At 38.6% G+C, this 26781-nt stretch overlaps 2 protein-coding genes across 2 annotated transcripts; one reads left to right on the forward strand and one right to left on the reverse strand.

The window, feature by feature from the left end:
• Window positions 1–1023: 1023 nt before the first annotated feature.
• etfdh (electron transfer flavoprotein dehydrogenase) lies at window positions 1024–18445 on the forward strand. The gene is made up of 13 exons (XM_085284437.1): window positions 1024–1327; window positions 2046–2204; window positions 4331–4560; window positions 5019–5100; window positions 6541–6659; window positions 7102–7179; window positions 7637–7783; window positions 8545–8685; window positions 9729–9872; window positions 11628–11796; window positions 12519–12701; window positions 13580–13801; window positions 17941–18445. The coding sequence occupies exons 1-13, from the start codon at window positions 1297–1299 to the stop codon at window positions 18102–18104; spliced, it is 1869 nt and encodes a 622-aa protein (XP_085140563.1). The 5' UTR covers window positions 1024–1296; the 3' UTR covers window positions 18105–18445.
• Window positions 18437–26735, reverse strand: ppid (peptidylprolyl isomerase D). Its single transcript, XM_085284450.1, has 10 exons — window positions 26554–26735; window positions 25937–26077; window positions 25317–25423; window positions 23417–23605; window positions 23138–23257; window positions 21218–21324; window positions 20844–20985; window positions 20285–20371; window positions 20007–20049; window positions 18437–18911 (listed from the first exon to the last, which is right to left on the reverse strand). The coding sequence occupies exons 1-10, from the start codon at window positions 26636–26638 to the stop codon at window positions 18823–18825; spliced, it is 1110 nt and encodes a 369-aa protein (XP_085140576.1). The 5' UTR covers window positions 26639–26735; the 3' UTR covers window positions 18437–18822.
• Between the last annotated feature and the right edge of the window lie 46 nt (window positions 26736–26781).

The following is a 26781-nucleotide window of genomic DNA, read 5'->3' on the forward strand; positions in this document are numbered from 1 at the left end:
AAACCCAATGACAATAAGGAAAGCTACTGAATAAAAATGAAGAGAAATGAAGAGATTCATCTTCTAGGAGCGAAAAAAAAACAAGGCAAAGTTGAGTGAAACAACTAATGACCAAATAATATTAAATAACTAAATTGTCTTACTTGTCTTATTTCTTTTGTTTACTTTGGAATTTAACATTAGTTAGCTTAGCAGCAAAGCAGCATAGTGTGTCCCACTCTGTTGGTTGTGATGTGATGGTGTCAAGTGCAATACATATATTTTTTTTAGTTAGTGTCAGATTATTCACAACATAATGGTAAAGAATGCTGGTTGGAGGGCTCCCCTGTGAATTTTTGCCTAGGGCTCCAACAGACTCTAGAATAGCCACTACATGAATATATCAACAATAGGCATAACAACTCTGTGATATGCAGTACATTGGTATACATAGGGGTTGTTTTTATTCCCAAAACATAAAGGTGTATCATTCCTGACAGTGGACCATGTATTCTCAGACCAACTGCATCACTGTGGTATCTCATGAATTCTACAATGCCATCAGCAGGTGTTCTTTGGGTTTTGCTAACCAGGCTGTCAAAAGGTATCCACAAACTATCTGTTGACTCATTTGCTTTGGCTCCTCCTGCTGATGACTCCTGGGGTTTATGGGAGTTTGCAGGACAGTTCTACACCTGTCAATCAAACCTAAGACAGAAGGTAAGCCATTTGTCCAAACTGGAATTAAATGGTCATGTGTTTTGAAAGTTCACACTGGCTAAACCTGGCTGAAAAGGCTAATGTTTAAGCCATGTGTGCTGGGTTAAAATTACTCCCAGCAGTTTTGGCTCTCCATTCATCGGCAGCTATGGATTAACTAAATTGTATGAGATAAGATGATGATATTCCAAGGGGAGTTATGGCTCAGACTGGTTTAACTTAGACACGTACGTGCCAATAAAAACTAAACCAGCTGGACAGTGGCCTGAGGACACACCTTTAAATAATGCCCGACTCACACTTTACAATCTCATAACACTGCTCTGACAGAGGGCGAGTTGCGTAGTTGTGGCTGTCTTAAGTAAGCGGCGCCGCTGCAAGAGCAGCGCAGTTTTTGACGCTCCTGAATGTATCGGTGTTATGAGAGCCCTTTTGTAAGCTACATACCTCACTGGTAGTTCGCGTAGCAGGTGTGCGGGTTTCATAAGCGTTTAAACTGGCAGCAAAGTAAGGACGTAATAGCTTCTCTTCAGGCTGTATTTTTTTTTCAAAAGACAACCCGCTGTCTGCTTGTGAGTTTGCACTGGCAGACACACAATGTTTCCAGCTAGCAGATACTCATGCCAAGGTACGTCAGCTAATAGCCGGTTAGCTAACACATTTCGAGCTTGCACTGTTTGACGTTAGATACCGCTGTTAGATTTCACCAGCATTTTTTTTTTACTCTAGCATTTAGTACGTAATTAAGTCGTGAATATGTTTTCCTTGTTGTTAAATGCATTTAGCAATTATTTTTAGAAATGCTAAGCTTAGCATTAGCCCAAACAGCCTAGCACCATCTCCTGTGTTAGCGTAAAGCTAATAAGTAGGTTAAAGTTGAACTAGTAAATAGGTCAGTTGAAATGAGTCCTAGGCCTAAGAAACATTCACTGTTACGACTTTTCAGAGGTTTAGGTACTTATTTTAAGGTCCCGTCATTGTTTTGAAACTTAACAAGCTATTTATTAACGGGAGACCGATGATAAATCGCAGTCTATCTTTGCAGCAGTTAAAGAGTAGCTCTGCAAGCTTGGCACTTAGAAGTGCAGCGGTTGCGCAGGGTAATTACTTCATGATCTAATTGTTGACGTGTTTTGTTTCACAAGTCCTATGACTACATAAGAGGACTAATGAACCTGCCTAAACCCATAGGCTTTGACTATTTGTGCTGGTTGGAAGTCTTTTAATTTGTGTCTTTTCTTTTTTAACCCACGCAGGCTGAAAGCAGTCAAGTTAGAACAGTATTTTTGTTCACGTTACCACCAGCCGAAACTGGTCTTGACTGGCAGCTGTTTTCTGTCTTGCAGCCCACAGATGTGCCAGGTTATTACAGAAAATAAAAACAGAGCATGCTACCCCTCAGCTCTACACAGCACTACACAGAAGGGCATGCTCTACAGTGTCAACACCCCGCATTACCACACACTACACCATCCATCCTCGAGATAAAGATCCGAGATGGGAAGGTAAGTAACTTTGTTATAAGTTAATTAAGAAGTTAGAATCATGTGATTAATTAATTATTTACATAATTATTTTTTAAACACCTTCTGCCCGCTGTATGGAGTCTGGTTTTTGCAAGAGTCACAGAATTGTGCCTGCCCCCAACCCCCAAGCTAAATGCTATTGAGTTATATGCTGATAAATCATTATTTTCAATCCATGTATTCAATACGTTCAATCCACTGTACCCTCATCCTACCTTTGACACAAATAAAGACTGAAATACTGGGTAGAAATCTTTTGTACAGCTTTCAAATGAAACTGCATACGTACTTGTCAAAATCCATTTTCAGCTTTTTCTCCTAGTGTGTTTCCGCATCGGCAATCAGTTTTAGAAGCGTTTTTTTTTAATAGCCCTTTTCCACTAGTACCTACTAGAGATGGACCGATCCGATATTATGTATCGGTACTGATACTGACCTAAATTACTGGATCGGATATTGGAGAGAAATAAAAAATGTAATCCGATTCATTAAATATCATGAAAGCACCTCACAAAACTTGCGACATGGCGTAACTCAACTCATAACCTTAGCACGTAGGAGCAGTATGCGTAACGTGATAGAGCGGCTGTGGCGTGCGTGACCTCTCGGCGGTCTGGTTGAGCATTTGCAGCTTCACTACCAAACCAGCATTTCATCTCAGAGAAAGTTATCCCAGAGAGAAGTAAAGCAAGTATGTAAGTTCATCTCTGAATGTTTGCAAAGCATTCCCACGTTAAGCTTAACAACCGATATATGGAGCGACTGCCTCTCCTCTCTCCCTCCCTCTTCTGTTGCTACTTCAATCAAGAAACTCATCAATAATCGGCTGGTCAGCTTTTCTGTCGCAACTCTCGTCTCTCTTGTTTGTTTTTGGCCCACTTTTTTTTCCACACTGCATCAAATTAAAGTTGATTACGTCGATTAAGCATCATGAGGTGGAGGGTGGGGGTGGTTCCCTATTATATTATTTTATTTTATTTTATTTCTTTTTTGCTGGGAGTTGGCAACCCTATTAGTTAGGTTGCTTAATATTTCCGCTTAGTATCTTTTTAAAATACCAGGATAGGGAGGGTGGTGTAGGTTTAAGTTTATTAGATTGATCAGTATTGCTGAACTATGAAATATTTTGGGTGCAGTGTATTTTTTGCATACAGGTATAACAGAATAGCTTGAGTGTTTTGTTTGTTTGTTTTTTAACTTGAGTATGAAATTATACAAAATGCAGCAAGATATTTAAAAAAACAGTATTATTGATTAAAAAATACACTATATCTGATTCATATCGGTATCTGACATAAAAAAGTGGTATCGTGCCATCTCTAGTACCTACTGGAAACGGATTGGCTCAACTCGACTCAATTTTTAGACTTTTCAATTAGGTGGTACTCAGTTGTAATAGAAAACAACTGAAACCGCAGGTAGTGAAAAGGGGCTCTTCTTGTCATCAGTTTCTCTCAGCATTTCATCACACCTCTTGCACTCGTTCTTTCTGACACACACTTGAAAAGCAGTTTGGCAGACTTCAGTTAGGTTAATGATTTCATGGATTTTGTGGCACACTATATTTGTATATCTTCTAATTAGTTAAAGCAAATTTTCCAGAGGCAACTGTATTTGAGGAATCATTGGAGTCTGGTGCTGAGTGCACAAAGTCTTAGTCACTGCATGCAGCAATCATAAAAAGAAATCAAGCTGAGTACTCTCAAAGAGAAATTGCAGTGTGGATTTGGTATGCTTGTCAACTCTTAAGCATGAATAAAACAATAAAATTATTTTTGTTTTTTGTGAAGTCTTATCGTTGTTCTAATGTCAATCCAAATTTAAAGTTCACTGTGTTCATTTATTGCCATTCAGTAAATAGTTTTGTTGCTTTTTTCACTTTTCGCGTTTTCTGTAGCTACATTGATTCCAAAAATTCTCAATTTTTGGTTTGGGGTGGCATTACTTTGGCTTTAACCAAAGTAAGACCATCTGGGCACACAGAGTTGCTGTTTTCATCCTAGATATTTAAAACTAGCTGAGTACTGAGCGGCGTTCTCTTCCACATGAGTAATCATTGGAGTCTGGTCTGAGTATCTCTTCCATATTTAATGTTCTTCATGCAGGTGTCGAAATGGAGAGGTTTGCAGATGAGGCAGATGTGGTGATAGTTGGTGGAGGTCCTGCTGGTCTTGCAGCAGCTATTCGTCTGAAACAGCTAGCCAACAAACATGAAAAGGAGCTGCGAGTGTGCCTTGTGGAGAAAGCCCCTCAGATTGGAGCACACACTCTGTCAGGAGCCTGTCTGGAGCCCAGTGCCCTTACTGAGCTCATTCCTGATTGGAAGGAGCGTGGGGTAGGTGACTTAAAAAACATGTGATTGATGTATAGATGTTTTGTAGATTGTGTAATGCATCTGACATGATTGCATGTAAGGAACGCTGTATTTAAAAAAGGCAACATATTGTGCATACTATCACATACAGTACTCTGCAGGTGTCGGGAGCCACCCCTTATTTCTTTATATTTTTCTAGGAAAACAGGAAATATGAGCAGCAGCTTATTAAATGTGCAAACATGGAAATACATGGAATACTGGAAAATACAGTATATGAGACAGAAACAGAATTTGTACAATTCTGTGAAGCTTGAAAAATTGTTTGGAATGTTAGAGTACAGTACAGGTATAAGAATGTAATTTTTGAATATTAGAAATTGTTATAATTATAATTGTTTTATTATATTGTTATTATAGTTTATATTATTAGAAATCCTTTGGAAGTCAAACCATCAATAATAATGTTTGTACTACAGGCACCATTGAACACACCGGTGACTGAAGATGTATTCAACATTTTAACAGAGAAATACAGAATCCCTGTTCCCATACTGCCAGGTAAAAGCCGCACGTATTAATTTTTAATAAAAATGTTATAACACTGTCTTATGCTATATGTCTCAATAGAGTACTGGCAAAGGGATATTTTAGTTAGGGTTACGTGGTTGAAGGCAGAAATTGGAATTGCACAAATTGGTAAATTCTGGGACTTTCTTGATTACACTCTATTTTCACCAAAAATCTTCATGTAGTCAATAACAGACTGATTCATTAATTGTATATTTGTGTATATTCATGTTCATAGATTCTTAATTTTTTTTTTTTTTTTTTTTTTGTTATTTGTTTGTTTTTTGTTTGTTTTATACATGCTGCTTCATATAGAAATGTGAAAATATTTTTTTAATCAAGTATCCGGTCTTTAAGTCTGAAGTCATAAGCTGTTTCCGGGTCCAAACTCCACTTCAGGTCCCAAAGTCAAACAAGCACTGCATCATCACTGAGAGTTACAAATTATCTAAATTCTTTCATCTCTAATAAAATGACCAGTATGGCTGCTCTACCAGGTTTAACATGCAGGCATCCACAAAAACAGAATTGATGAAGTTGTGACAAATGCAATTGCATGACAGGATGCCGTAAATGGACCAAACTTCAGTCAGGGAAACAACTGAGATAATCCATCCACAATACGAGGTTAGTCATTAATATACTGCTGCATGGGCTGAGCTGTAATTCCATCGTAAGGTTTTAAAAACTGAGCTTTAAAATGTGCTGCAAATGAATATTGGCAATAACACCGAGAGACACCAACAGTGATCACTGACTTTTTTTAAGGGGCTTGTTTAGATTAAATAGAACAAGATACAAAGAATTAAAACATTATAAAAACACAACAGCCTTAATAAATGCAGAGTAGTTTGGACTCTGAAGCAGGGTTTATACGTCATCACTTAAAAACCAGATTATATCATTCCAAATCTTATATCTTTAGGGTGTCTACATGCCCTTTTACAATAAATGTAATAAAAGACCTTAAAAAGTATAATAAACTATACTCCTGATCTCTACCTGTTTAGAAGCGTTTTAAATGGTTTTGGGGCACGTCACTGCAGAAAGTTTCATGGTAGGCTCACGATGTGCATGAGCAAACTTGCCTAAAAGAAAACAATTGCACTATAAATATAAGGTGTGGTTCCAAAAGTCTAGCTGAGACAGTAGAATGGTTGGAACCCTAATGGTATGAGCCAGCCTGTTTGTTAGTCTTAAGGTTAAAGGTTAATTTTAAAGGGTCTTAAAATGGACTTTGACCAAAATATCTTCACAAAAAGACACAGAGGTTTACACTTGATATGGGGTTTTTTTTGTTTTGTTTTTTTATTTTGCACTGAGATTGTCAAGTCCAAAGACTCAAAAACCTGTAATTCAGCTTATTGATAAAACTCTGGAGAATCCAAGGTGCTCACTTAATCTGTGGATGAACTTTCTTACCGTTCGTAGGCCTGCCCATGCAAAATCATGGTAACTATATTGTCAGGATGGGGAACCTTGTGCGCTGGCTGGGGGAACAGGCTGAGGAGCTTGGTGTTGAGCTGTACCCTGGTTATGCTGCAGCTGAGGTAAGATGGTCTTTGATTTTTCATTGATGTACTATATGTCATTGGCATTCAAAACTTTGTGTGATTGATGTCTTGTTCACGAGACACGGTATCTGAATTACCAGTTGTAAGATATTTACGAAACTTGGTGAGTGCCTTGTTGATCTTGTTTATTCTCTTGAAATTGTTTTTTTGGCTTCTATGAGGCTATCAAACTTAATTAAAACTTACTATTATTGCTTACACTACTGGTCTGGTTTTATGAGTTATAAAAGAATAACAAGAGACTGACATCACAAACCTTGTATGTCTTACTTTACATGATAGGCTTAAAGGTGGTAGGAATTTACAGAATTAGGAATGTATAGACATCCAGTTTTCAACCATCTTAATTAATTGAACATGTAGTGGTTAGTGCTCTCTCAATGTGTAAAGTGTTCATTGTTAACTCTGTTATGTTAAGGTTTTATTTCATGAAGATGGAAGTGTAAAAGGAATTGCCACCAATGATGTAGGCATTGCCAAGGATGGATCACCAAAGGTAATGTTCTGTGAAAAGTTCATTTAATAATACTGTTCCACTCTTGTCTTTGGTGTGTTAGCTTAATGAAAATTAGAACCTTTAGGGAGTTTCTTGTAATCTACACATGAATAGCTTTGATTTATCAGGTCTTTATGTTAAAGATATATAAAACAAACTGAACCATCAGGCATAAAAATATGCCGTTTCTTTATTTATACCTGGGGAAAAGGTCTACAAAACAGTATAGAGCATTATATATGGTGTTTTTGTTTCATACGCTTCATGTAGAAAATCATATTTGGCTCTGAGAGTGTAGGGTTTGATCTATTTCAAGGGTTTTTTCCCCCCATTGTGCATCATTAGTGTCTACAAAAAAAGCAATTCAGTGTTTGTCACCAGGACAACCTAACTATTCTCTGTAATCTATTCAGTTACTTGTCTTTCATCTACGAATCCTCCTCCTCTCTTGCATCAGGATATTTTTGAGAGGGGAATGGAGCTCCATGCTAAAGTCACGTTGTTTGGTGAGGGCTGTCACGGCCACTTAGCCAAGCAGCTGTACAACAAATTCAACCTGCGTGAAAACTGTGAACCCCAAACCTATGCCATTGGCCTGAAGGAGGTAAATACCATACACTGTCTTTATCAGCTTAGTATTTCAAGACTGGATGACATTGTGGTTCTATAAACATAAATAAGAAGTCACTATAAGCTTCAGGCTTCATCGGGCTTGCTCTAAATGCTTAGTTTCAGGGTTTTTTTTTCTTTTCTTGTCTGTTTATGATTCTCTTAATATGGTCATCACAGGAACATAGCACTGGCTCTAGCCACAAACCTTTTGTTTTCGAGACATTGTCAATCAGAATAAAGCCATTGTTATAGGTGGCTTCAGCTTGCAACAAAAGACGGAGTCCACTCAAGTTTACTGGGGTTTAACTGGTTTATTTACAAAGGAAAATGCAATGAGTTGTTTGATGTGTGTGCTTACCTGAGTGAATGGTGAGTCTGTGTCCATCAGCCTAGAAGTATCACTGCCATATTGAGGAGAGGTCACAGTCTAGGATACAATCAGTCCCTGACAATAAAAAGCTGGGCTAGGCCTCCTTAGCTCCACCTGGGGTCATATGACTTACAAAAGCAAACTGACAGGAGGATGATGACAGTTGACTTTAAAGGAAGAAGTGCTAAAACAGAAAATGGATGAACTGAGGCTCTTTACTAAGGCCTAGGATAAAATAAATAATTACCATTTTCAACTTTGAGTTATGCAGAGTTACTAAAGGTTATAATATGGCACTATAATACTAAAGGAATAATATAGTAAAGATACTTCACGATTTGTAACGTCTCATTTGTTTTTGATTTTGTGTCTTTTGTCGTTAGCTGTGGATGATTGATGAGAAGAAGTGGAGGCCAGGCAGAGTGGAGCATTCTGTGGGTTGGCCCCTGGACAGAAACACGTATGGAGGATCCTTTCTGTATCATCTAAATGAAGGAGAGCCTCTAGTGGCCTTGGGCTTTGTTGTGAGTGGTTTTGTGCACATTTTACCAATTCATAAATGATAGCTGGATGCTCCATGCAGTAAAAAAATGTCAGGATATTGTTTGAGCTTTTCAATAAAGGCTTTGGCATTTTACATTATTAGTTTTTATTATTCAGTCTGTAGAGTATGAATAAATAAAAGCAATTCATTCTCAACATTCATTCTTCCAACTAGATCATATGTGTTGTAGGATTACATATTATGTCTGTGTGCTGTATCTGATGTAGAGATAATTCGAAATTTAAATTGCGCATGTATCATGCTTTTAGCAATAAACTAAGAAAAAAAGGTCTCAAAGCAACCCTGATGTGATCACAGCTTCTGCACACATGCACTGAGACAGTTGATATCACTGGGTTTTGGGGTTTTTTTTGCAAATTTTCTCCAACTCTGTCAGACTGGATTATGAAGCTCTCCACTGGTCATTAATTGAGTTCATTTTGCATTTCATTTTACCACCAAAAGACACACGCACACAGTCTCGCTTGAGGCTGATCTCATATTTTGTCCTGATTGCATGATGCCATTTTGAGTTGTTACCTGGATATTCAGAGCTACTGCCATGAATGCCAGGCAGGTTTCACATCTATGACCAATGCCTTTCATGTGCAGTCAGTGAATGTGGCCACACATCAAGCACAGAGGAGTCTGTTTCCATATTTGCCACTCTTTAAACTTTAGCCTCATCCTTCTTCAGACAACTCAACACAAGGTGACCTTGTGTTGTGTTATAGAGGACATTAGAAGTCCTGGTATTTTTTTGCTTCAATGTCCAATGTGAGCTTTCATACCCAAAAAACTTCCTCCCATAGTTTCACTCTGGAACTTTCAAAAAAGTTCAGTATAAGGTTCAGAGTGATCTGAACAGGTACAAAAATAAGTAGGGTCTCTATTTTAAGTTTAAATGATCTGGCAGGCATAGATTGGTGGAAGAAAATGTTTTCAGCCTGCATTTGTCTTCAATGATTATTATTATTATTTTTTCCGCTCAGTCTGTTGAAGTTACAATTTCTCTCACGTCAGGTCGGTCTAGACTACACTAATCCTTACCTGAGCCCATTCAGAGAGTTCCAACGCTGGAAGCACCATCCCTTTGTAGCTCCAACACTGGAGGGAGGCCAGAGGATTGCATATGGAGCCAGGGCCCTGAATGAGGGAGGATGTCAGGTATGTTTGTACTCTGCGTAATTGCATAATGAATTTCCAAAGAGTGAGTACAGCTCATCACAAGATGTGCATCACAACTTAGGTTTACTCTAAGGACTGTTTTAATCTATTAATTAAAGTCATGAGCAATCAAGAGTAAACAAATTAAAGTTGTTAACTCCATATTAACAGCAAACAACAACAAAGAATTGATTACAATATTGTGTGTTTGGTTATTAATTGTATATGGCTACGTTCACACTGCAGGTCTTAATGCTCAATTCCGATTTTTTGATCAAATCCGAATTTTTTGTCTGCTCGTTCACACTACAAATAAAATGCGACAGCAAACGAGCTCTAGTGTGAACGCTCAAAGCGGCCCGCATGTGCAAAAGAAGATGTCACACAACGCGCTCTGTTTAGACACAGAGCAAACAATATTGTTTGACTGATGGCCCTTAATATAAAGACTTCGGACTTCACGTTTCCCAATTTTTGCTTTAAGTTATTTTGTTATTTACATAATAATGTAGATAACCTAATAATTATCCTTATTGCTGTTTTAGAGAGGAGCGGTGCTTCAAAGGATAGTTGCAGATTTCTGTCAGAATCTGCAGATTATGCAGTACAAATAAAATGTTCACGTTTCTCCAACGTTGTCTTCCCAGCAGTTTCACCGGGTGGCCAGGAAGCGTTCGCGATGTCTTATCGGGCGCTTCTCCGGTGCTGATAATTGGCGTCTGTCTTGTGTCAGTGACGTAAAAGACGGATTTAATGCGACTTGACCGTTCAAACAGCAGTCGCTTTCTGAAACATCGGATATGTATCGGATTCAGGACCACATACGAAAGTGACCCAGATCGGATTTGAAAATATCGGATTTGTGCCGTTCACACTGTCATACCATGATCGGATATGGGTCGCATAGGGTCAAAAAAATCAGATTTGATGCGCTTTTGCCTGCAGTGTGAACGTAGCCTAAAGCATTTGCATTTGTGAGTCTGTAAAGTGGTTGTCCTGATTTTTCTGTTTATGATTCCTTCCTGGTCAATTAGAATTTTAGTATTAGTGTATTTTAATAATAAAAGGTCTGAAAAGAGATCAGGTAATATCACTTGAGCTATCAGATATGGAGAGGACAAAAGTAGAATATTAATAATATAAACACAGCTTTTTAATTAGTAATAATTGTCATTTGTTTTCCATGGGGCAGGGGTTTTGAGCCACATGCAGCTCTTTTGTCCATTTTCCATGGCACCCTCTGGCTTTTAACATAAACACTAGATGGCTAAGTTGTTACCCTTGGTAACTGCCTTAACTGTGTGCGGACCAGTTGTGCTTAATGTGTTTAAAAAATGTTTAACATTACTATATTGACCAAGCATTACATTCTACTTGTACAAGTGCTGAACAAGGTGGAAAGTTAACACTGCTCTCTAATCCATATGGACAGCAAAAGTGATCACCTGGGGTGGCAAGAAAAAAAAAAAGTAAAAATATATATATAATATATAATATACTGCTCAGCCACTCCTCATTCACATAGACAGGAAAGCTGGGGCCTTTGCTCATCCCTGAGGGGGTTTTACATAAATAGATGCCTGAATATTAATTAAGTCTTACTTTGTCATGGGCCAGAAATGTGTTTAGACATAGTGACACATTTTCCCAGGTTACATCTGATTAAATGGCCAAATTCAAAAAATCCAATTAAAAGTTTACTTAAAAGTAGAACAGAAGAAAGTTAAACATGAACTACTTCCTGTTTCTTTTCAGTCCATCCCAAAGTTGACTTTCCCTGGAGGACTGCTGATCGGCTGCAGCCCCGGTTTCATGAATGTGCCAAAGATCAAAGGCACCCACACAGCAATGAAGAGTGGCATGCTGGCTGCTGAAGCCATTTTCCCCAAACTCACAGCAGAGACTCTGGACTCGGAGACAGCAGGTACAGAGTTTAAGACCTAGCAATGGTCATGGTAGCTACAGCACCTGTATGTATTACATTTACTCAGTCATGGGATGTTGAGGATTCTACCTCTCTAAATCAAATTCTGAAACAACATAGGGGAGACCCTACAAACCTGGGTTGCACAAGATTGAATGGCAGGTAGCAATTCTGAAAGGTTGAAAAGGTCAGGCAATAAAGGCTTATGAGTTTTCAATACACAATGAGAAAACTTCTTTCCTAAGGGGGCATCATCTTTGTGCTCAAACTGAAGGTGCATCAATCAGGGAACTGCAGTATCAATAAAAATGTCAAGTGTAAGCAGTTTCAAGGGTCATAACTCACTTTCTGAAAGGACAGAATTCATTGACAACGATTTATCACAGGTTCAACGTAACCAAAAGGGAAATAATATACACTTGCCTAAACAAAACCTTTGCATAGGCAACAAAATGGATCTCGTGAGTACAGTGCTTACTCAGTTAATAAAAGTTATGTTTCAAATCTTGTACTCTGGAAAGAAACATTTTTTTTAAATGGTTAGTTAACCAAATTGCTTTTTTACACCTAATGGTAGTGCCCATTTGAGATGGTTTCAGATTTACATGCAAGGGTTTGGTGTAACATTGTTTTTTCCACTTTCATTCATGTTCATTCAGCCTAAAGTCCTTAAATTTGTTATTGTTAACTATCATTTCTATTTTATTATTTCTCCTCATTAGGGCTTCATGTACCTGAGTATGCTGAGAACCTAAAGAATTCTTGGGTGTGGAAGGAGCTGTACGCAGTAAGAAATATTAGGCCATCATTCCACAATTACTTTGGCCTCTACGGTGGTATGATCTACACTGGCATTTTCTATTGGATCTTTAGAGGAAAAGAGCCTTGGACCTTAAAACACTGTGGTGAGTATTGCAGAACAGATTCTTTATTTTAGGGCTGCAGCAATTCATCGAGTAATTTGATAATAAAAAATTCTTGACACATTTTTTTGCTTAGATGCTTCGATTAACACGTGGCTCTGTAGCGCATCATTGTCACCATGAAAACGCGAGCGTTCTAAACAATTATAAGATCTCTTTTCAGCAGCACAGAAACTTTGCATCAAAGCATGGGGCAAACTTCAGATATGCTCGCTTTTCTTCATTTTAGCCACTACATTCTCCTTTAAAGGCGTAAAGACAAACACTCTTCGCTTGTCTTCTTCACACTTACACACAAGCACAAAAACACATGAACCTGAACACACAACAAATCTACCTCGTCAGAGAGTACTTGAGAGTATTTATATATATTTTTTCCATCCATCCATTCTTTTCCACAGGGGAGCTGGAGCTACCATAGGGTGAGAGGCAGTGCAATGTTTTAAAATTTTAAAACATTACAATTACTAAAATAGAAAACCAATGAGCAGTTCATTTAGAAAGACCTGTGCTTTTTCTCTTTTGAGTATTTATTATTGCTCATTAATAAGACAAAGGTATTTCTTATCCAATTATGTGATTAATTGATAGATTACTCAATCACTAAAATAATCGGTGGCTGCAGCTCTACTTTAACTCTTTGCCAGGCTGTAAAAAGTCTGTATTGCCAGTGACCTTGACTTAATGTGCAAAGATTGCAAAGTGGACTACTGTAGGTTTTCCACTGTGTTCAAGTTTGTTGCTGCAGAACGGCAGAAACCGCAAAATACCAGTGGTTTGTCTTTACCTGAGGTCTGAGGTTATCTTATCCTAGCGGATAAATCAGCATTTTGTGACCAACTCTGCAAAATCTTTCTCAGGTACTGATGCAAACCAGCTGAAACCAGCTAAGGAATGTACACCGATTGAGTACCCCAAGCCTGATGGCAAGATAAGCTTTGACCTGCTCTCCTCTGTGGCGTTGAGTGGGACCAACCATGAGGGGGACCAACCCCCACATCTTACCTTAAAAGATGACAGCATCCCGGTCGCCAGGAACTTGGGTATTTACGATGGACCCGAGCAACGTTTCTGCCCCGCAGGTAACGCCACTACAGTCCCTAAAGAGAATTGCAACATGTTTTCCACATAGTAAAGTAAGAAGGTGAAAACTGAGTTCTTGCATACATATCCACATCAAATTAAACAGGGCATGTTAACATTAGTAACACAGAAGCAATGTGCTTAGAGGACAGAGTTACATAATCTAATCATTGTAGTTTATTAAACATAATAGTCACCTTGACATTCAGTCTGTTCAGAAAAGCAAAGCAAACACTTGTACCTGAAAACTGGAACCAGCAATGATTTAGTTCTTTTATGTGTTAAATGGTCAATGCTTTATCAGAATTGCTCTCATTTAGTGTTCTCTTAAACCAGTTATGTGTAGTTGTTTCACCAAACATGGAGCACACATGTACTAGTTAGCATTGTTACCTCACTAGATTGAAACGTCCAGTTTGGTTGGGGGCTTTTGAGAGTTTTTATGTTCTCCTGTAAGTTTTTGTTGGTTTCGCTCCTGTTACATTAATTCAAAGATGATGTGATTGTCTCTCTGTTTTAGCCGTGCCTTTCACTTGACTTAAGCAAGCATAAGCTTCAGCCCCACTTATAACCTCTTCCTTTGAATTATTAACAATGGAGACCTCTAAATAAGGGATTCCGGCCCCTCTTTTACCCTCCAAGGAAGAGTCTCTCCTAATCAATAAAACATTGTTCTGAATTTATCACCTTTGTCTTAAAGTAAAACATCTCTATCCTGGTTTTACTAGTCTGAAAATTATGTAACTATTCCTGTGAGCATCCTACTCAATAGATCTTGAACACAGTTGAATACCTTTAGGAGATTTTGGACCGGTGAATTATGAAGCACTACCCACAATGATTAAAACAGCAAATGAAGCAAAGTCTGGTTGTACATCACTGCAATATAGTTCATGAGAGTTGTACATTCAATTCCAAGGCTCATTGAAGATGTTCTGATGGGTTAATGTCTTATTGAGAACTTAAGCTATTTTGACATATGCAGGCTTTAATGGCACAAATGTTGGGTGCAGTAAGCTCAGATATTAGGTGAATGCCTGTGTGGTATCACATTGCGGTGATGTGCAAAAGTAGCAGCTAATGGTAAATGGCCTGTATTTATATAGCGCTTTACTAGTCCCTAAGGACCCCAAAGCGCTTTACACATCCAGTCATCCACCCATTCACACACACATTCACACACTGGTGATGGCAGCTACATTGTAGCCACAGCCACCCTGGGGCGCACTGACAGAGGCGAGGCTGCCGGACACTGGCGCCACCGGGCCCTCTGACCACCACCAGTAGGCAACGGGTGAAGTGTCTTGCCCAAGGACACAACGACCGAGACTGTCCAAGCCGGGGCGCGAACCAGCAACCTTCGGATTACAAGGCGAACTCCCAACTCTTGAGCCACGATCACGATATTATGTCCTCTTGTTTGCTGCTTCTTACAATTTCTTTCCAGGAAACTTCCACACCTTAACCATAGGATTTAAAAAAAAAAAAAAAAACACACACACCCAAGTTTACCAATTCCTTCTGCGTGCTACATGTGGAAAAAGGAGGCTGTCAAAAATCTTGTATCCTGATTTTCTTTTTCTTCCCCAAAAATATTTTAAGGTCATTTGCAAAAACTGACAGACTGTAAATTTCTATAGGTACCGTAGGTTTTGCATACACACCAGGCAATGTTGCAAGCAAGCTAAGTATTTTAAAAAAAGAGAGCGAGTTGAGGCCAGCATTCCTGGGTGTCTCTGTGGTAATGAGTAACATTTTCTTGTTTTTAAAAGCTTCAGCCTCCATTTAAAACCAAATCTCACAACAAATGTAATGACATTATTATCAGTAGGTTTAGGGTATGAGTGAGTTTGTTTAAGCCAGGTAGACAGGCTCAGGTTCTTTGTGTTTATCTCTATTTAAGTTAAGCTAAACTCATTATTCTGTCTCTCAGACTGTGGCTCCATTTGAATTCTCTGGAAACTGAAACTTAATGATGTGATGTCTACGAGAAGCAAAATGCAGCACAAGTTGAGACCCACAGACGCAAGCCCTAAAGAGCATGGGAGAAAGGCCAGCAGTTACATTAATACCCCTGTACACAGTGCAGCTTTAGGTCAGCAAGGTCCAAATGCTTTTTTTAATAGTTATGGGAATACCAGGGTTGGCTGGCGAAAAGCAGCAGAGAACTAACACAGCTTAAATCTATTACTTGCCTCCAACCTTACAGCCTATAAACTATCCTTGAGGTTGTTTTGTTTTTTTGTATTTTTTAATCACAACTATGTTTGGAGTATAATCAGTCAGCCTTACACTGTTCCATATAATAAGGCCACAAAATCTAGAACCTGCTACATGTTTAAAATTTAAAATGTAGTTACAGAAGCACTGTTAGGTTTTGCCCTGCACTCATCATTACCAGTTTCAGGCTGTTGTTTGGAGGCTTAAATTATTATATTTACCGCAGCCTACATTCATCTGGGCACAAACACTCATTAACCATGATTAGTCTAACTAATTTTGCAAGCACGCATTAGGAATATGGTTTTTAAAAAAAATCTACAACTTTACCATCACTATGTGCACCTTTGGTCTTTATCATCCACCCATCCATCATCTTCCACGTCTTCAGAGTAGAAGTGGGGCTGGAGTCTATCACTGGGCTTTATAGGGTTTGGTAATAGTTAGGTCTATGTGCTATTAAAATTAAAGCAGGGAGCAGTAATGTAACTAGGAGATGGGGAAAATTAGATGAAAAGCTGATTAAACTATCAACTTTTACTCTCATTATTTCATCTTGTTAACCTTTGTGGTAGAAACAAAACATTCTTTTAATGAGTGGGAAAAAAACGACCAATTTTAGCTAATGGTTCTTCCTACATTAAAAAGATTTATAATTTATGAAAACTTATGAAAATAAAAACCCGCAACATTAAGACATTTTGCCTGCAGGTGGGGCAACCATTAAAAGAAAGACCTGAAGCAGACATAATGACTTGACTATTTTCAGAAAGCAACTTTAAACTGACCCGTGAGTCATTCGTGCAAACTCAAGGGATGAACTTAAATGCCAAATAGTGTGCTCTTTGCTATCATCCAACTACACTTCCACAGTCCAAATGATGTATGCTGTAGGCTGCCGCCGTAGTGTAGATCAGTTACTCCCACACTCAACAATCCTTTCTTCTATCGCATTTGGGGTGACAAGATCTCCCCCTTTGACCTGTCGGCCTGGCTCCCCCTTGCCGTAGCACTCTGGATCCTCATATTTATCGCACTCATGTCTGGGGTGGGGGATCTAGGACTACTGGATACAGACACCCCCAGGTGGGAATCAAACTCCCACTCCCAAACCCAAGGCATGTAGTCTTATCACTACGCTATCCAGCTGCTACAATACCTAGCATAATGGATAATGGCTGGTCTTACTTAGGCTAAAATAAAAAAGGCATAAAAACAGTCTCACTGTAAAAACATACTGAACTAGTCATTGCCCATAAATAGTTTATAATTGACCTCATCACATTCACTGAATGGACATATTTTAGGAAAAGTCATAAAATATAAGTGTTGGTGTTTTATTTCAACTTTCATGCAAGGGGGTCTGTTCTAGCTAAAGCAGTTCTAGTGTTAAGAAATAGGAAATAATATGCAGACCTGAAAGACACATCTGGTCCTTCAGTTTATCCATGGACTGTTTGCTGAAGCCTTAGTAGAAGAAAAGGCTGAAAGAAAGAAAAATTAGTGGCAACCAGTCTTAATGATTGTCAATATATACAGGGGAGGTCAGGAGAGAGTACAACAGTGTCTAGAGCCATCTGTCACATTTGGGGATCCTTTCAAAACTGATGAAATTATGAATGCAGACATGTACTGTCAGATTTTGATCCTCCATCTGGAAAGAATGTAACAATGGCTTCTTTATTCAGAATGACAGTGATCCCAAACATGCTGTCAGAGGGGTAAAAGCAAGCACCTAGACAGAACACTATCAGTGCAGCAACCATAACAGAAACTATAAAAGGAAGAACTCCTCAGTATCCATGTAAGGATTTGATATAAAAAGTATCTCACATAGATAATCATGTCATTACGTCATTCAAGCAGCTTTTCTTCTGGGTCTGTTTTCTAACTCGTTTACTCTCTCACCCACACTCAGGTGTGTACGAGTATGTTCCCCTGGACACAGGTGATGGGATGAGGTTGCAGATTAATGCTCAGAACTGTGTCCACTGTAAGACCTGTGACATCAAGGACCCGAGCCAGAACATCAACTGGGTTGTGCCCGAGGGTGGTGGCGGACCAGCCTACAATGGAATGTGACCATCTTGGGTGTTTTTCTGCTTTTTGTGTTGGAAAATGTGCCTGAGTATATAGAGCTGAAGTAACTATGTAGTTATTTGAGGGTACAAAAAAGGACAAAGGATGTTTAAAAACTTGGTGTTAGAGAAATTGTTTTGCAAGGCCGTGTAAAACTGAAGTCAGAATTTGCAGTTTTTGCTGCTTTGGAGGCATTTTAAAGTGTTTTGTTTTTAAGAAGTACTTGACCAATTGTAATAGTGTATATATGATCACCTCAGGTTCATATCAGCACTACTGGTGGTATATACAGTATTGTATATATTATGATAATGTCCCAGTACTAATAAAGAAACTTGACGGTTGTCCCTCTTGTTTTATTGACCTCAGTTTAAAAAATAAACACAAAAAACAACATAAATAAACACAAATGGATATCCTGCTTGTAGCCAAGAGCACTCTTAAAATTCCTACCATGGAATAACACACACACAAAATTGCTTTGCTAATCTTCAAACCACCTGGTTTTCCAGCACCGTGCAATTAGACCGATGTTCACGATATTCATTACAGTAAAGGCAGGTCCAAGCTTACAGACATTAAGAAATGTGCATGGTGTAAAAACATGAGAGGACCCATGAAATGAAAATACTGAACATTTTCACCTGGATACACTCCTTATCTGTGGGTACAGCTTCCACTGTAAATAATGACAGCCAATTGCATCATGAGGTCAGATAGTTTAGGCAAACATTTTGGCATAGATTTTCTTCTCTCTCTCTTTCTCCTCCTGGATTTTAAGATGGACTTTCTTCAATTCATTGGTGATTGCTGTGAAAAAGAAGAGATTTGAAATTTTATAGATTGGTTCTAGTTTCTATTAACATTTCCCCTCAAATATCCAGTTTTCAGAGCAAGTTTTAGTTCCCATACATCCACTTTTTGCCTGGCTAGTGAGTTTAAAAAGACAGCCTGCTCCTAAAGGCACAGAGAGAGCATGAAGCACACTGATAGCTCTTATCTTCTAGCCTGCAGCCAATGAACTGAAGCTTAACATATCAAAAGGGCTATGAAACACTGTCAAAAAGCTGCAGTTTTGCAGTGAGCCTAATGCACCCAGCACACTTAAACGTACATAGTGAGGATGTGGTTCCTTGAACACTCCCTCCTCCCTCTTACAGCATCCTATTTTCCTACTAGCTATGCAAAATCCAACCATTAAAGAAACTGATTCATTGGTGTGTTGTAGTTGACCTTTCAGGGGACCATACTTTTTCATTTTCTGCAAAAAGTCAAATTAAGAGGAACAGAAATCTTTTGAGGAAAAACTACTGTCTTTCTCCAGCAGGACTATGACCTCTTTGCTAAGTTTGAATAACACGAACATATATTGAAAAATAAAACATAAACTTAGTGTCCCAAAAGTTCGATTCTGTTCATCCGGACGTAGCGTTTTCAGTGGGAGAAACGTTCCTGCTGCTACTACTGCACATTCACCCAATGTATATACTATATACTATAAATAAATAAATATAAATATAAATAAATATATATATATATAAAATGTTCTTCCTCTACCCCCCATTTTTGCACATGTCGAGGAGCGTGTCAGGTTACATTTCACTGTGTGTTATACTTGTATAACTATGCATGTGACAAATAAAGAACCTTGAACCTTCTTCAGATTCAGCTGACTTGCAGGTTTCCCCAATCTTATAAACAGTACATTGCACAGTGACTGGAACTAGCCCACTGAATGAACAATGGGCTGTGAGGTCAGTTCCTTGATCACTAATATGCAAATTCCCATGACCACTGACCAACAACTATTGATCAAAAACCACTGATCATAAACTTGGTGTATTCTTGCTATGAGGACAAATCAAACCAAGACTTTAGTTAAAACAAAACCACTGCAGACCTTACCTTTATCCTCTGGAGCAGTTTCCTGAGCTTTCTTCAGATCAGACTATCGAGTTAGAAGCACAATAAAAATAATTAGTTAAAATCAGTTCTGCTAATTGATTTAAAAATATTTTTAATGTTAATGCCAAATTGCGAAATGCTAAACTTCATATTTAATTTTCACTGCAATTGTTTACAGGAGAATCTACTAGATAACTGACATATAAAAGGCAGTGTGTTCATGTTGTGCTGCTGGGTTGTACAGTCTCTAACACAAGAGGCTGTTCTGTAGACATTACCATGGCTTTGTTATATTCCTTTAACCCCTGCCAGGCCTGAGCCCTGCGGAAAAGTGCCTTAGTGTTTCCTTCACTCAGCTCCAGAGCCTGTAAGACAAAAAAAATGATTCTTTGGATGATTTGATAAAATTTTAAGGTCACATTTCACAGAATCTAAAAGATTTCCACATGATTTTTTGAAGTAGACAGAAATAAAACATCAAAGAGACTAAATAGACACTTTTTTCCCTAAAATGCATGTAATCTACAAGGAATATATAATCGGTTTGACAAATTCTTTTATTTCCTTTGTAACTCCAGACTGATGACAAGTCCCAAAGTTTGTTAAAGGTGCTGGTAGACAGATTTTAGCCTCTGTAGACAGAATCAGGCTAAGCACTCGTGGGTGCTATCTTCAGCAACAAAAACTGGGTACTGATTGATATCTTAGGTAAGAGGACATAAGCTTAGCATGTGAAGCCTGATAAGTTCACCAGCGGTAAACCCTAACAGCCACACAGGAGCACTCGGCTGAATCTGTGATATGTGCTACAGTCTGCTTTGTTCCAGCTCATGTCACCTGATTGCAGCTGTCCAGAGCTTCCTGCCACAGCTGCATCTTCAGTTTGCAGGCTGCTGTGTTGAGATAGCAGCTGAGGGCTGTGGGCTCCAGCTTCTTCTGTGCCTCCTCTTCCACTTGTTCCCCACACACCTTCAAGTACCTATGAACATAAAAAGATCATTTGTTAGCTTTTGGAATTATTCTTTGCTACCGTTTCCTTTGTTTGAAAATCAGGCTTATACACCACAAAAATCCTCACAGAGCACTTTGACAGATGAAAATCATCTCTGGGTTACTGGGAGTAATATTTAATTCCTGTGGAATATCTTTTCAAAGTGACTTCTCTTTAAGTCAAGGTGATTATGACTGCAAGTAAATCAAAACCACCTTACCTGAAAGCTTTACTATATTTTTGGACCGCGCCTTTCCAGTCTTGAGACTTAAAAAGGTTGTTTCCAATATTCTTCACATCTTCAGCAACAGACAGAACTTTCTCCATCTGAAAAGAAGCACAGGCCAAAGTGAAACTGGAACCTTTGATCTTAATTTGCAGTTTTTGCCATCATTCCTCTTGCTTATGTAAGAACAAGGAGAAGGAGACATTGCTAACATTACAAACACAAAGTCTAACCTCCAGAATTTCTAAACTACTTTATTTCAAAGTAAAATTGATAACATTGATAACATGCACAACAATGACCTCAGTAATAATCTGACTCATTATTACTGGGAACACTTTTCCCCCTGCTTCCATTATTTACCAGACTAAATGTGACCTTGTGATAGAGCTGGGCGATAGAACGATAACGATATGTATCGCGATATAACTTTTACTCGATAGAGAAATTAAGCTATCGCGATAGACCTCGCCGCTCTTGTCGTCTTAAAAAAAAAATAAAGGTCAGCGATCCAAATTCAGTAGCGCAGAGCCGAACCAATCACAGCCGCAGCGTCACTGACTTGTTACGTACAGCACAAGTGCCAAGCCGCACGTGTGTTTGTTTGGGAAGCAGCCAGCGGGTAATGGAGGCAGCGCGTAATGGAGGAAATGAGTGTGCCGACTAGAAAAATCAACCGAGCGTGACCGAAGAGAAAACAGATGATGGTTCCAACGCCGGAGAGATTGTCGAACGGAAGAGCCATAGAAGTTCCGTAGTGTGAAGGTATTTCGGCTATTTCAAGTCTGACAAAAAACAGAGTAGCGTGCACTGTAAATTGTGCCGAAAGCAAGTCTGGAAATACAATAAACTGGTGCATGCGTCACACTGTGCGCCACGTTATTGTTTCGGTGAAATGAATTTCTACAATACTGTTAATTCTACTCTCTGCAGTGTTTACATGCTCACATATACACACAGTTACTGTCCGTCCACACATACGACTCGGTTCTGCTTCTATGCCCCAGCTTTGTTTACTTTTTCCCACCGAGGCTTCTAGACTTCTGATTGGCCAACATTTCTGCACGGTTAGGAATCTAGCGCCACCTGCTGCTTTGGCATGTTCATAGCAGCGTTTTCCTTCATTTCTGCCTTTATGTGTGTACGGGATTATTTTTTAAAACGAGAACGGAAAATCTCAGTTTTCAAAAATACCCGTGTACGTGTGGACGTAGCCTCAGTCTCTGACTGGAAGCGCTAATTCGTCATTCGGCTTTTGTCAGACTAAAGTAACTGTTAAAACTGTTTGAAAAGCTCAGCTATACAACAAGGAGAGATTGAGAATTTCCTTTTAGTTCTCAGTTTATTTGATATTGACAAAAGTTAGTCAGTTTTGTCTGTTCTTCTGTAAAACAAACTAAGATTTATTTTTAGAATTAATACTTTATTTCTAAGTGGAATTGACAATTTAGTCTGTTTCATTTGTTCTATTTTGAAACTTAGACGCTTTAGCGGCTGCCTTTTGTGTAGTTTGCAATATTTGCCTTTATTTATCTGAAAAAGTCTCATGTTCCTTAAGTACATCTACCCTGTTGAACTTATTATGGGAAATAAATATTTAAAAACAAGCTGCTGATAATTTCACATTTTACTTGTGAGCAACGGCACATTTAAATCTTACAAATATAGTTATTTGGCTTATATCGTGATAGATATCGTTATCGCCTGAAATGGAAAAAAACATATCGTGATATGAAAAAATCTCATATCGCCCAGCTCTACCTTGTGATATTGATTTTTTTTTAATCCACACTCTCATTTGGCTTTGGATGAGCCAGCAAACAAGCATATTAAAAAAAATGCCACAGTGCTCCTTGCAGAGCAGTTATCTGCCAACCTGAGTCCTTGAAGATCAAAGACAGCGCTGATACTTACATCTTTAAAGTTGATGTCGGAGTCCTCGGGGAAGTCTGGGTGGGCATCTGTTCCATCACTTGGTGCAACGCCCCAGCTGTCCCCATCCTTATGCTCACCACAGTCGGCTATGATACATGGCTGCAAATGCATGTTAGCAGAAACTTTAAGATAGCTTAACAGACCAAATGTGTTTCGGACTTAACACGAAAGAAAAATAATGAGCAGATTGGTATCATTAACTTCTAAGAGCAGGTGTTATCTTGGTTAAATAGTAAATGTCAGTAAAGACTCATTTACCTTCACAGGGGCATCATCTGTAGTATCAATGCACTCCAGCATTTTTACCACTCCGATCCCTTTCAACACTTGTCCAAAGACCACATGCTTTCCGTCTAAGTGTGGCGTGGGGACAGTTGTGATGAAGAACTGCGAGCCGTTGGTGTTTGGCCCTGCGTTAGCCATGCTCAGAAGACCCACTTTGCTATGCTACATGGAGAAAGAAAATAGGTTGGATAAAGCAGCTGGAACATCAAACATGAGCCATAAACATAGCCATCGTTTCTGAGTAACTTTGAATTTCTTTGCTTTGCTTCAGTAGATAATGAAGGCAAAAGAAAGACAAGAAGCACTAAGGGCACAAATATCCAAGCCAAGCATTGCATTTTTAAAATGATAAAACTTCACAAATCAACGTGGCGCATGAGGAAATTCAGCTAACTTTTTAAAATCGCCAGATGTAGAATCATAAGCCATTCTCACACATGAGCATCCGACAATTTCAAGAGAATCAGGTTCGGATTATTTTCACTGTTCTCCTTTCTCACGTGTGGCACGAGGAGGGGTTAAAGCAGGCCGGAAACGATCTGGAACGGCATTTCGGCACCTTCGCTTCACAAGTAATTAAACCTGCATTACTGTTGGCATTACTGCTGAATGAGGTCATTTTTCATGTGCTGTAGCCTGACGTTACTTCACTTGCTCAAACATAACGACATCCCACATAGCCCTTACATCCCCTGTGATGCATGCATGAAGTAGATGTAAATAAAAATAAATAAATAAAACTGCAGTCACTATTCAACATCTAATTAGCTACAAGAGACGAGAAATATAAAGTAACATTTAGATGTTTTTAGGTGGGAGGTCATTACGAGTACACAAAGTGTTTCTGTGATCTCATCTGTGATTTCCCAGGAAGAGAAAAATGTTTATGTGGAACACTCAGAGATGTGTAAAGATGTAAAACGAGAGAGCAGGAGGGGAAGATAAGATTATTTTTAAAGGTAAGAATTGTTCAACAAGTTGGAAATTTGATCTATTACATGTGACCTCCTAGAGCTTTTAAATCAGATATGGGATCTATACATCATGTGTTGCTCAACCATGTTTTTTTTTTTTAAGTCTTGCAAAACAAGCTAACTTTGTGTTATTCAAATTGCATAAAAATACTGCACTGGGCAGTTTGCCACAATGTGGTGAAGTTTACAGTAATACATGTTATGTCACAATGGTACGGGTTAAGTTACACTAAAGGTAGCGGATATTAATTTACATTTAAGCTAGAGATGCTGATTAAATCCAGTCAATGAATTTTACCTTTTCTACCAGCTTTATACTATGTATAAAGCAACATTTACTTATGTCTTGCTGAATTCAGGTGGCTAAATGCCAGGAAATAGTGCGCAGGAGGCAACACACACTCAACACACTCAAGGACAGCTTTTACAACAGGGCAATAGCCCTGATCAATGCAAAAAATAATTATATTTATATTTATAACAAGGTGCAATAATAATTAATGTGCAATAATAACAGTGTGCAATACAAATACACTTATTCTTCTTTTTTATTACTAAGTTATTATACTGTGTTGTGTTGTTTGTGTTGCGTTGTGATGTGTCGTATCGTGTCGTGTTGTGTTACATGTAGTGCCGACGTAGGACAGTTTTCCAATTTCATTGTACTACTGTACTATATATGAGTGTGCAATGACAATAAAGAGTTATCTTATCTTATGTCTATTTGTCCTTTGCTGCAATCCAACATTGCACATACTCTGTAACTGAGAGCTGGCAGGTTAAAGACTGGATAATGTTCTCTCATGCACTTCTGTTGGGCAAGTCCTAGAAAAGTTTGGAGCTGCAGTGCATGTGTGAAAATGGCTACAAATTTGCAGTCCTGGTGACAGGTCGTGTACCTTGTAGTGGAAGTTTTCATCCTCAAACTTCTCCCCATAGATGCTTTCACCCCCTGTGCCATTATGGTTTGAGAAGTCGCCTCCTTGGATCATAAACTTCTTGATGACTGGCAAGAATAAATTTACAGCCACATTACTTTTCCTATAATAAACAAACTTAATATTAACACTGTTCCAGGCTTCTTATTATTAAAATTGAACTCTCAAGGGCTCAACAATCCCAAAAGAATCCAGGTACTTACTCTGCATATTAAATGCTTTGTCGCACAACTATTAAGAGAGATCATTTGTGTGAGCAAAAAACAATTCATTTACACTTTGTGTAAATTTGTAAACTGTAGGCATTAACATTATATATTTATTATCTCTTACTTGTCTATATTAAATTTAGCCATGCAAGCAGTATTATTTAAACTCAGTTTAAAAAAAAAAAAAAAAGTACTCATAGACCTAGTTTCCAAGCCACTGATTATGCCATGACTTGGGATTTTCTCCTAGTAAATGTACTGAATATTCAATAAACGATATATTCTCCAAATACTTCGCTACCCTGGATGTCCTTTCAACTACTCAGCTATTCATCTTCAAACTCTCCTTCCAAAGTTAAGAAGTCTATTTACTTCTATGAAACGGGCATCCTTTGAAGTGCAGTGGTTTCCCAGTCGATTTGCCAGTGCCCTTTTCTCCAGTGCACAGAGCCCGGAAGTTTTCAGCGGTCTTTGGGGTTATGTCAGCAAACAGCTCGAGAACAATTCGGCCAGCTGAGGACAGAAAGCAGCTCGGTTTAATCAGTTACAACACCAATGATATTAATCTGGACTATGTTATCAAGCGTCAGTTTCTATATTGAAAAATCATCATTGTTTAGTTAAATTGAAAACATTTTAAGTGACCCAAACTTATAATTATAATACAATAGACTGTGTACTCGTTCCTCTTTTAACCTTTCATGTTTCACTTATAAGAATATGGTAACACTCGACAAAAGCACACGTGGTGCATACACTCACAAAACTGGCTCACAAAACGTTTTAGTTTGCCTTAATGCTCTTAAATGGACAAACACGTGTAATTTACAGCTTGGTTTATTTCTAGTTGATAGCGTCTTTGGCATGTGGTATATAAATCAGTTTCTAGAAGTCACTAGAACGTGCCAGGATGGTGCTAAGCTAACAAAGCTAAGGCTTAAAGTGGCGCAAATAGATGTTAAACAACAGTCGATTTCAGATGTCCTGACCTCTCTCCCCATCAATGTCTACGTCCAAGAAGACGCGGGGGTTTGCTGGGTTTGAAGGCTTGTCGGATGGTGTTGGGTAAGACATGTTTTAATAAAAATCAACACTAAGTCTAGCGATGCTAGCTAAATCCGACCGGTGCACTGGAGCAGGTTGCACGGGATGAATGGGAAAGACTTACGACTTCCGATTACTAAATTCAAAATAAAAGCCGGCTGATTACGGTCTAT

Source organism: Mchenga conophoros, linkage group LG2, assembly GCF_057382185.1.
Source record: "Mchenga conophoros isolate Kocher_MC1m ecotype Shallow Benthic linkage group LG2, M_conophoros_male_GT1.1, whole genome shotgun sequence".
In the NCBI taxonomy this organism is placed as follows: Eukaryota; Metazoa; Chordata; class Actinopteri; order Cichliformes; family Cichlidae; genus Mchenga; species Mchenga conophoros.